A 12094-nucleotide genomic window follows, 5' to 3' on the forward strand; every position below is an offset into this window, starting at 1 on the left:
CCCTCGAAAGGGGTAAAATTCTATGCAAAATTGTCCTAATTAATTAGCTCCAAAATATAATATTATCTCTGAATTTGAAGGGGAGAAAAAGAGAAAACTGGAATTAGAAATGGCTTGTCATATCTCTAAACTTTTTTTTTTTTTTCCTTTTTATGGCTGTACCTGCAGCATATGGAGGTTCCTGGGGCTAGCGGTCAAACTGGAGCTGCATCTGCTACCTACACTGCAGCTAGGGCAACACTCGATCTGAGCCACGTCTTCAACCTACACCCCAACTTACGGCAACACTGGATCCTTATCCACTGAGCAAGGCCAGGGATCAAGCCCACATCCTCACAGACATTATGGTGGACTCTTAACCTACTGAGGCACAATGGGAACTCCCATATCCCTAAATTTTGATTACCATCAAATGGCACTTTCTTTCTGAAATGCCACTGATTAGAGAACTCATGTAAAGTTAATTGTCATCTGAAGGTAAAAGCAGATATTTCAAGTTGAATTTACCACTTACTAGCCATAGGATTCCGACCAATCAAATCAGGTGGCCAGATATTTGTGCAGAGCCAGTATAATGTGTGTCCTTCTCTTCTTCCTCCATCCCCTCTGGGTTTGACTGATGGGTACTGGTTGCTCGTTACAAGCAGCAGAGGGAAGCTGAGGGCCCAGTGGTACCACATGCCTGCATCTAAGCCAGCCTGTCAAACTGTTTGACCACCCAACCAAGCAGACAAATGAAAGAGACGAGTACACCCGGCAGGCGATTCTCCAGACAATTCACTTCCTTACTCTCTTGGCCCAAGCAAGGCCTGCCATGTTGCTTCTGAGCAAAGTTGTCCCACTTGTCCCTTGGCTGGTTTGGCACAGGTCCATCATGCCATCTGTGGGAATCCAGGGGCCCACTGCTGAGCCTGGAGCGGAGAGCAGGTAGACAAAGAGGGTCCCTGCTCTTGACACAGGTTTCTTGGCTCCAGGCTTGGAGCAAAAGTGCTGCCAAGTCTTGGCCACAAGAGAGCCTGGACGTTTAGGAGTTGTTTAAGTTTTAATTTTATGAAACTGAAAAACCCTATTTCAGTTTTATTGGTTGGCATTTCTGTTCTCCCTCCCACTTGGCTTCCAAATAATAAGTTCCAGTTGAGGTTCAAACTGTTTCCCAGGATGGTCTCCGGTTAAAACAAATATGGTAAAACCCTGGAGAAGTCTGAGATGAAAGAAATGCCTCAGAACACAAGGGAGCTCAACTTAATTTTGTTGAAAAAAACCCTATAAACACATGGAGCATTGCCGCCCGGCTCCCCCCACCGCCCCGGCTCCTGGCGCAGAGGCAACACAGATGCATTGCGTGCTGACGGGAGAAGCAGCCCCGTGGAACGTGCTGGTGGTACAGGCACGAGGGTTTTTTGTTCCTAAGGGCTCAGGATCTCAAGGTCCACACATCTGCCACATGACGATTTCCCAGAGTCATTCTCCCCGGAAGCCCAAGTTCAAGAAACACCTCGCATGTGTGGCAAGCACATTCCCAACTGGTGACCTTGTGCCCCGAGTCCCGTTCTATCCATTCTCCTTGGCACCCTTGCCTTGCTCTGTGCTCTCAGCCAACTCCCTCCCTACCCCTGCCCTCCTGAAGCCACACCAGCCACACCCCGGCACCTTCCACTCAACATGGCTTTTGAGAGCTGTCTTGCCAAACAGAGAATTCATTGCCAAGTTTAGTGAGAAAGGGAATTCTCATTTTCTGACCACGGAGATCCTTTATTTCCTGGCACTTGGCAATATTGTTTCTTCAATATTTTTCCAATGATGGGGGTACCTTACGTCTCAGGTACTGTGCAAAATAACTGTGCATGCATCATCTCCTTTAACTCCCACAACGAGCTGAGTTAGGAATTCCTGTGATGTGCTTTTTACAGATGAAGATTTCCAAGCCAGTGAGCTAGAGGCTGGAACTCACATCTTGGCCCAGGTAACTCCAAAGGCTCTTCCTAGGTCCCCCTGCTGCCTATAAGCTATTGCTCATGGTCCTGGTCACCATCATGGTCTCCAGTGGCAAGATTACGGGTCTTGGGATTCGGAGAGGTGTGGGTTCAACTCCTGTCTCTGCCTCATGATTTGGGAAAGTCACGCTCTGAATGTTCTTATTTAAGAAATAGGCAGGGAGTTCCCATCATGGCCCAGCAGAAACGCATCCGACTAGTATCCATGAGGATGCGGGTTTGATCCCTGGCCTCGCTCAGTGGGTTGGGTATCCAGCATTGCCATGAGCTGACTCAGCTTGGATCCCGTGTTGCTATGGCTGTGGTGTAGGCTGGCAGCTGTAGCTCTGATTTTACCCCTAGCCTGGGAACCTCTACATGCCACAGGTGTGGCCTTAAAAAGAAAAAAAAAAAAAGTATTTGGTCACTGTCAGGATTAAATGAAGAACAGTATCCATAAAGGTGCCAGGGTCGTGCTTATCACATGTCAGAAGCACAGCAGACATTAGTTTTCTACTTTCTCTTGCCAAAAAGTATGAGGCTCCTGACATTTATTTTTGGTGGGAAAAAAAGTGCACAAATCTTGAATGCTAATCATATGGAAACAGCACTGAATTCTTAAACTAGGGTTCCTTGTTTGAGAGGTAAATGAAGGAAAGAGGGAAGAAATAGCTATTACTTGCGAATATGCTCCCAATAAAACTAAAAAGCCTTCTTTCTGGCCTTTCTCCTGCCACTGAGTCTGGCAGCTCAGTCTTCATTACATCCCATCCAACCTATCAGGCTCTCTTTCTCCCTGCTCCCCAATTTCTGCATCCAGATTAACAATCCTAGGAAACAGGGGTGAACATATGTGCATTTTTTAGTTTGTTTTTTGTCTTTTTAGGGCTGCACCCACAGCATACGGAAGTTTCCAGGCTAGGAGTTGAATCAGAGCTGCAGCCGCTGGCCTACACCAGAGCCACAGCCACAGCCACATCCACACCAGATTTGAGCCGTGTCTGTGACCTACACCACAGCTCACGGCAACGCCGGATCCTTAACCTACTTGGAGAGGCCAGGGATCGAACCCATAACCTCACGGTTTCTAGTCGGATTCGTTTCCACTGCGCCATGACGGGAACTCCCCGTATGTGCCATTTTAAAGAGCAGTTTTAAGGGGACTCTCTCCTCTGCTTTTGTTTATATTGTGTATTGATGCTAAATGCTGTTGCTCTCAAGCTTACCAGGGGAGACATCAACTCCCCAGGAGACTTTTAGGGGTGGGGGTGAGCCCAGGTCTTGGGGTCCTGTGAGGGAGGGATGGGATCAAGAGTGGGATAGGGACTCTGGCAACATGTGTGGAGGACATGAGAGCAATGGTGATACAGTTTCTCAATTCAGGAGAGAAAACTAGACTTTCACAGAGGGTAGGGGCAGGACGATCAGAATTTTAAAAGCATTTGTAGATTTCAGTACCTTGCTGAAGAAATCCCTCTGAAATAAGTTTAAGATAGCTTGTGTACACTGTTGGTGGAAATGTCTATTGGTACAGCCACTGTGGAGAACAGTATGGAGGTTCCTCAAAAAACTGAAAATAGAACTACCATATGATCCAGCAGTCCTGCTCCTGGCCATATATCAAGAGAAAACTATAATTCAGAAAGATACATGTATCCCTCTGTTTACTGCAGCACTATTTACAATAGCCAAGATATGGAAGCAACCTGGTTCCCCGACGACAGATGAATGCATAGAGAAGATGTGGTACATACATAAACACAATGGAATATTATTCAGCCATTAAAAGAATGAAATATCGAGTTCCTGTCATGGCTCAGCGGTTAATGAACCCGACTAGCATCCATGAAGACGTGGGTTAGATCCCTGGCCTCGCTCAGTGGGTTAAGGATCTTGTGTTGCCGTGAGCTGTGGTGTAGGTTGCAGATGTGGCTTGGATCCCCAGTTGTGGCTGTGGCATCGGCCAGTGACTATAGCTCCAATTCAACTCCATGCCTCAGAACCTCCATATGCCATGGGTGCAGTCCTAAAAAGACAGAAAAAAAAAAAAGAGTGAAATAATGCCATTTGAAGCAATATGGATGGATCTAGAGATTATCATACTAAGTTAAATAAGTCAGAAAGAGAAAGACAAATACCATCTATTACTTATATGTGGAATCTAAAATACTACACAAATGAACACATCTGTGAAAAAAACTGATTCACAGACAGAACAAACTTGGGTTCACCAAGGGGGAAGGGGGAGCAGGGGAAGAAGGACTGGGAGTATGGGATGAGCAGATGCAAATTGCTATATACAGGATGGATAAACAATAAGGTCCTACTGTGTAGCACAGGGAACTATATTCCATACCCTGTGAAAAACCACAATGAAAAAGAATATGAGAAAGAATATATATATAAAACTGAGTCACTGCTGTGTAGCAGAAATTAACATGACATTGTAAGTCAAGTATACGTCAATAAAATATATTTTTAAAAAAGATAGCTTGTGTATAGAAAGAAAAATTTGGCACTCAAAGAGGAACTAGAGCCCATGCAATTGAACAAATTTGATATGTAACTATATCAGGAAGCAGGAGGAAGCAAGCATTCATTACAAACTAATTTAAAAGCCAAATACCTAAAATATTAATTGTAATTAAAAAAATAACATAATGTGGTTTTTGTTAAATTCAAGTAGCTAATTATTCTTTTCAGGTCATATAATTAATGTCCCAAATGAAAAGTAAATTTGAAAAGCTCTATCATCTAAAAATACATTTTAAAAATGCTCATTTTCAACAAATTTCCCTTCATTTGTGTTAAGCCCCATTTAACAGTCCTTATTTCTGGGAGGAACTATTTTGAACTTCAAATAACTTCTTACGAAAAACGGTTGAAAACTATATGAAAACATTTTTTTTTAATTTTATGGCTGCACCCATGGCATATGGAAGTTTCTGGAACAGGGACTGAATCCAAGCCACAGATATGACTATGTTGTAGCTGTGGCAACGCCACAACCTTATCCCATTGTGCTGGGCAGGGGTCAAACCTGCACCTCCACAGTGACTCAAGCCCCTGCAGTTGGATTTTCAATCCACTGATCTACATAGGGAACTCTGAAATAACTTTTTTTTTTTTTTTGGTCTTTTTGTCTTTTGCCATTTCTTAGGCCATTCCCGCGGCATATGGAGGTTCCCAGGCTAGGGGTCGAATCAGAGCTGTAGCCACGGGCCTACGCCAGAGCCACAGCAACGGGGGATCTGAGCCACATCATCGACCTACGCCACAGCTCACGGCAACGCTGGATCCTTAACCCACTGAGCGAGGCCAGGGATCAAACCTGCAACGTCATGGTTCCTAGTCGGATTCGTTAACCACTGAGCCACGACGGGAACTCCTGAAATAACTTCTAATGCATTTAGAAAGACGATATTTATCTTTCTGGCAAAAAAACAAAACCGAAAAAACTGTAGTGTGCACAAGATTTTCTTCATTATTACAGATCAATCAATTTTGTAACCTTACCCACGTCTAGTAATGACTGAGTAGCATCAAAATTTAACTAAGAGCTAATGACCTACAGGGGACACAAAGCAAGACAAAGGAAAACTTTTGAAATCCTCGAAGCCCACTCTCCTACTTTGGGTTGTTAATATTGTTAGAACTGTTAATATTCAGAGTCACACAGTGGAAATCGAGAAGGCCTGGATAACTTCATCAAGAAAAAGCAGCAAATCAGTCCATTTGACTGCCTCTCTCCCGTAACTAATACCTGCACACACTGTTTTTCCAGGAGGTTCCAACATTTTCTGAGTCAGCTGTTTCTCACCCGGACTGGTGACCATGGAAACATCTCCTGCAAAAGAGCTTTTGTGAGCTGCACGAATGTCTCAAGGCGAGAAATTTTCCACCAGCAAATTACAAACGGGCCCCTTCTATTTACATCTTACGTTTCAATATCAGTTGGAACAGTTATGCCTCTGGGATGACTAACAGGATGACGGCTGGTGAAGAAAACCTTTTCCTTAGAGGGATAAACAGAAAGAGAAGGTTTCAACATCAGAACGTGCAGTCAGTTGGGACAATTAAACTAGGACACGTGCACAGGCTTGGAAAGTTCTCATTTTTGGTCAAAATATGATTATAAAACTAAACTGGTAAAGGTCACGGTGTTTCAACCACAGTATAGTTAAAAGTCACAAAATTGGAGTCACGAAGATACTGTTTTTATATCATAATTTCAAACGTAGATTTACTTTATATAATATAGAATGGAACATTTTTATTTATTTTTTGTCTTTTTGCCATTTCTTGGGCCACTCTGGTGACATATGGAGGTTCCCAGGCTAAGGGTCTAATCAGAGCTGTAGCCACTGGCCTACACCACAGCCACAGCAACGTGGGATCCGAGCCGCGTCTGCAACCTACACCACAGCTCACGGCAACGCCGGATCCTTAACCCACTGAGCAAGGCCAGGGATCGAACCTGCAACCTCATGGTTCCTAGTCAGATTCGTTAAGCACCAAGCCATGAAGGGAACTCCAGAATGGAACATTTTTAAAGAACATGCAAACTGCATTTTAAAAAATGAAGCAACGGGGAGTTCCTGTGGTGGTGCAGCGGAAGCAAATCCGACTAGTATCCATGAGGATGTGGGTTTGATCCCTGGCCTTGCTCAGTGGGTTAAGGATCTGGTGTTGCCATGAGCTGTGGTGTAGGTCACAGATGCCGCTCGGATCCCCCTGTGGTGTAGGCTGGCAGCTACAGCTCTGATTCGATCCCTAGCCTGGGAACTTCCATGTGCCACTGGTGTAGCCCTGGAAAAAAAAAAGAAATAGTTTCAGTGCTGTAGAATATAGTTTCACAGATGTTTTATTTTCACTTCTGATTTATCTTCAACTTACACCAACTTAGAACTCTTTTTTTGTTTGTTTGTTTTTCCTTCAAATCTTTCTATATTTCAGCTTTTAGGTCAAATAGTTTATGATTTGTAAATGCAAATACACAGCACCATGCATTTGTTGTGTGGATGGTTATTCCCTAAAACTTTTACTTGTTAAGTCTTGACTGTTCCTCATTCCTTCCTTCAAGATACATCTTACCTTAACACAGAGAAACCACCTGCCATACTGACACTGGAAGGAAATAAAGAAATACAATAGGAAGCACCAGACAATGCTGGCTCTGAGGACCTGTATTTGGGTATTAGTTACTCACATGGAACTGACGAGACTGGTTCTAACTGAGGTATCTCGAATATAGGGTACAGATTCTGAGGTTCAGCTAATGCCAAACTACTAAAAAACAAACAAACAAAAAACCCTGAAGGCATCAGTTTGAAAGCTGTGGAAACAATCTGGATTCCCTTTTTTTTTTTTTTTTTTTTTTTAAATTCTGCCCAGCTTCTCCTCCATCAGTATCTTTACTGTTCTTTGGATGACAACTACGGCCCTGGCTGAAGGAAACATTACTCTCATCTACAAGTTAGGACCTGTAGAGGGACTGCTCCATTTTCCCCAGGAGGTGGAGTGATGACACAGCCCACCTCCGTCCCCTGTCCCCTGAGGCTCTGTGCCAACGTAGATGTGAACTCAGGTAGACGCTGCTGGTCCAGGAGCCGGCTTCAGGTCTGATCATCCACAGATCCTCCCAGCATGCCCAGGGTGTCTTTCTCCAGCACTTACTCTGTTCGGTCCCACCCTGTGCTTCCTACTGCCACTACCTGCTGCCCAGAACTGGAGAAATCCAACCCTGTCGATGCTGGACAATGGTATGAAATTAAAGTTTCCAGTCTCGGATTGCAGACCTACTCCACAATGTGTTTCTTATCCCTCACAGACTCCCTTCAGTTTCTCACTAGGATGAGCCTGGGTTTTTCCTACTTTTCTGAGGCCCGATTCCTCTGCCCCACCCCACCCCACCCCTGGATCTCGCTCTCTCTCTGGACTGAGGATTTGTGCCTTCCCTACCACTCTCAAGTCCACATGTAGAAATTCTAACCTCTAGCGTCGTGTTCTCAGGAGGAGGAGGAGGAGCTTTGGGAGGTCATCAGGTCATGAGGTGGAGTCCTCACGAATGGGATTAGTGCCTTTTTAACAGGGACCCCAGAGAGCTCTCTCCCGCTCTCTTTCCACCACGTGAGGACACAGTGAGAAGCAGGTGGTCTGCAACCCAGAAGAGGGTCCTCACCAGAACCTGACCATGTGGGCACCCTGATCATGCACATTCGGCCTTGAGGACTCAAGAAATGAGTTTCTGTTGTTTGGAAGCCACTCGGTTCACAGCACACTGTTACAGCAGCCTGTCGCAACTGATATCTCAGGAGGAAGAGAGCGGTCATCCAGCAGGACCTTGGCCCATCCGTTCTTTCTACTTCTAACCTGCTCTTTAGTCAGACAACACAAGGAAGTTCAGCTTTTCTGGGGTGGGGATGAGTAGACGCTTATCCATCTCAAGTCCCCTGACATCAAAGGTGAGAAGATGTGCCTTTTACGGCAGGAAGTGGGGTGCTCCCAATGCCATGCTGCTCCAACACTTGCCTCCAGGCCCCTCTGCTGCCTCGGGGCCCCTACACCATCTTCGAATCCCCCCCGCCCCCCCCGCCGCTGCCATCAGGAGGCCCTCCCTGACTATCCCACTAAAGGCAGCGCTCTGCCCCACATGCTCACTTGTTTTCTTTCTCTGCTTCAAGTGCCCTTTGTGGCACGTATCTTTATAATGAGACTGTGCTAGCCGTCTCCTCCCACTAGAACGGAAGCTCCAAGAAAGCAGGGGTTTGCTTGGTTCACTGCCAGGACTTTGGTCTTAGGTCCGCATCTGAAAATGCTGAAAGAATTTCTAAATTCCTCATGTGGCAAGCCCTGCCCCTTTGGCAAATGTGATAGAACACCTGAGAATTTTCCTTTTTGGGGGGTTGGGGGAGTGGGAAGGGCCTCAGGGGAAACAAGACAAATTGTATTACTCTCCTCTTTAGTTAGTGGAAGGGAGAAGGCAGAGGTCTGGTTTGGGTTCTAGCATTTACTACTGGAACAAGCCTGAGCAAGATAATAATCCTCAGTGGCCTTAATTTCCTCCTAGAGCTTCGTCTCTCAAAGTATCGTCTGCTGACCCCGGGGAGGGTCCCCATACTCTTTTCATACAAATAAGATGTCACTGGCCTTTTCTACCCGGTTGACCCCTGTACGTGTTGCACAGAGGAGGTGCAGGAGGTAACTAGCAAACCTGTGCTGGCCCCTCAGCCTGAGTTTGGGCAGTGACAGCAAACTGTCCAAGCGGCAGTCTTCTCGGCCACCATGTTCCTTCGGCAGAACAACAAGAAAGCAGGACAAAATTTCACTTATATTAAACCTCGATCTGGAGATGCCTTTTTACAGTTCCGTGGGATGACGTGTTCGTCCCCACTGAGTACTTCCGCTGCCTCCCGAGGCCTGACCTCAGCTTCTGTGTGATGGTCTGAAGCTGAGTTGGCCGCTTTTGCAAGGAATAACCATCTTTACTCGAAAGAACATCTGACAGACATATGTTGAGAGAACATAGTCGGATGTGGGTATTTGGCAGGCATTTTCTCAAAAGGGAGTGAACGAAGCTTGTCATTACAAGAAAAAACATCTGACAGTATCCACTGCCAATGATAAAAGTCATTCTTTCCAGCAGCATTAGAATTTTGGAAAACCTGAATCCATCACCAGGAGTTTGAAGCTTCCCTGTATGCAATGATTTTTCAGATGAGACTGGTGGTTACTTCAACAAATACAATTTTTAAAATACTGAAGAAAATGACATATATAGAAGATCTGCATAACTCAGTGAACAAATGTTTTCTAAAAGGCCAATGCCTGATGTTGCCTGGATGGGTCAAGGACTCAAGTGTCAGCCATACCAAAATGGACCAGAATATAAGAAGTCCACTGATGATGTTTCAAATTTCACAGGACAACTCAACTTTAAGCTGTTCCCTGACTTGTTTAGACTTATTTATAGTTATCTGACACGTTTTGATGTAGTAGCAAAGACAAATATCCACAATGATCGGAGCAGGCTATTAAAATAGGCCCTCCCTTTCCAGTTACTGTAGAGCTGGATTTTCTTCAAATACTTCAACATAAACCATATATCACAACGCAGTGAATGCAGGACCAGATATGAGATTCCAACCATTTTCAATGAAGCCAGACTTTAAAGATTTGCAAAGAACGTAAATCAATGCTAGTCTTCTCACTAATTTTTTGCTTTGGAAAATAAAGCCAACTACATAAAAGATGTTATTTAGGTTATGCTGTAGGGAGATTACTGTTATGTTAAAATGAACTCACAAATACATACAGTGACATCACTGTTATGTTAAAATGACTTCTCAAATATGGTAAATCCCAATAAATATAATTGACATAAACAAATACTCTTTGAATCCTCAACAGTTTTTAAGAGTGTAAAGGGGCCTAAAACTAAAACATTTGAGAACGGCTGACTAGATAAGGTCAGCTCTTTGATTCTGTGATTAGTTGTTGTTGTCACTGTGTGTAAATGAGAATAGAAAATAAATCTGGAAATGTCCTTTGATTGGTAACTTTTTGTTTCCTTAGCCTTTTTCCCTTGTGCAAGTATAATATGGCAGATCCACAGGATAGAGCTGTGAAAATACAGTCTTTAAAGGTAATTTATCCTAATATAAATTACAATTAAATATCACTAGTTGGAAATGTTAAAATACAGCTTAAATAAAAAATTTTGACAAAAATAATATCAATATGTAATGCATCAAAACTTATTTTACTTAATTTGAATTTATATTCATGGAATATCTTATACACTAAATTTAAACTAATGGTACTTGTATTTTTTCTCCAATTTTAAGAAATATCACAAGATTCTCTTAGTATTCTTACAAACGTTTGAAAAAATAGAGCATTTTTTTCCAGAATTTTTCTTTTAACAAAAAGAAATGGATTCAAAATCATTTAAAAGCTACTTTATCAAGGGAGTTCCCTTGATAAAGGGAGTTCCCATCGTGGCTCAGCAGTAACCAATCTGACTAGGATCCATGAGGACGCGGGTTCAATCCCTGGCCTTGCTTAATGGGTGAAGGATCCGGCATTGCTGTAGCTGTGGTGTAAGTCGAAGACGGGACTCGGATCCTGAGTTGCTGTGGCTGTGGTGTAGGCAGGTATTTGACCCCTAGCCCGGGAACTTCCATATGCCGTGGGTGCAGCTCTAAAAAGACAAAATAAATAAATAAATAAATAAATAAATAAATAAAACTTAATCAAAACCAAAATAATCATAAGTTGCTGTTTCTAATAGAAGTTGGATGTTGGAAATTCTGTAAACATTTTTGGGATTTTGGTGCCCATTAATTTAAAGACAAGAACAGTGTGTTCACTCTATTAAAAGCACACTAGATGTATGAATTTCTCTTCCTATTAGACAAAATACAAAGCCTGCACTTTGGGCTTGGGTAACATTCTAAATACCTCTGTCAAACTTCTTTCCTTTTATCCCTATTGAACTTATCCCTCCAACCATCTGCATAAAGATGTAAGCATCTGCTATATGGCAAATGGTCTCAGGGGCAGATGTTTCCATCCTCCTGTTCATGTCACTGGGGCTGGAGACATTATCTGAACAGATGTACACAATCTGAAAGCGTTGGGTCCCACAGTGAGAGGTCTCCAACGGCTTCCTATCAAAGTACATAAATGCTATTTGCACCTGCATTTACGTTAATGACATAAAGGCAGCAGGGGTTCTGACAAAGTGAGATGGGATGCTATGAAATATATTTACATGGTTAATTGGGAGTTTCTGAGACTCGGCTGCCAAATGGCTACACCAATATCGATACAGGCCCGAGGAGATGATCTGATTAGTGGCTTCCTTTTTAAGCGATGGAAATGTGGTTTCTTCAGACAACAAAAATACTCATGATCTGAATTTCCTAAGAAGAATATTCCAAGCTCTAGTATTTTATCACAAATAGGAGGATAACTTCCAGTGTGAGGTCTACCTGCTAAATTTTAGGCCACCTGGGTCATTTCCATTTTGTTCTACAAGGAAATTTCTATAGGTACGTGAGTGTTTTCCATTTGTACCTCTGTCAACAGAATAACACACTAATACTTATAGCAGTGTT

The 12094-nt window shown here is 43.5% G+C and overlaps 1 protein-coding gene across 10 annotated transcripts in view; it reads right to left on the minus strand.

Moving 5' to 3' along the window:
- The window catches only part of ZNF438 (zinc finger protein 438), a 199517-nt gene that overhangs the window by 10046 nt on the left and 177377 nt on the right, over positions 1-12094 (minus strand). For 5 of the 10 annotated variants that reach the window (XM_047754513.1, XM_047754515.1, XM_047754511.1 and 2 more), the window contains one exon: positions 5737-5820. The exons of 1 other annotated variant lie outside the window; for it this stretch is intronic. In XM_047754513.1, the coding sequence (XP_047610469.1) occupies positions 5737-5820 (84 nt within the window). Of the gene's footprint in view, positions 1-5736; positions 5821-5907; positions 5989-7182; positions 7851-12094 lie in introns of those variants that run through there. 4 more of the 10 variants (XM_047754516.1, XM_047754517.1, XM_047754519.1 and 1 more) reach the window with 3 other exon arrangements.

The sequence above is a fragment of the Phacochoerus africanus genome, chromosome 12, assembly GCF_016906955.1.
Source record: "Phacochoerus africanus isolate WHEZ1 chromosome 12, ROS_Pafr_v1, whole genome shotgun sequence".
Taxonomy (NCBI): Eukaryota; Metazoa; Chordata; class Mammalia; order Artiodactyla; family Suidae; genus Phacochoerus; species Phacochoerus africanus.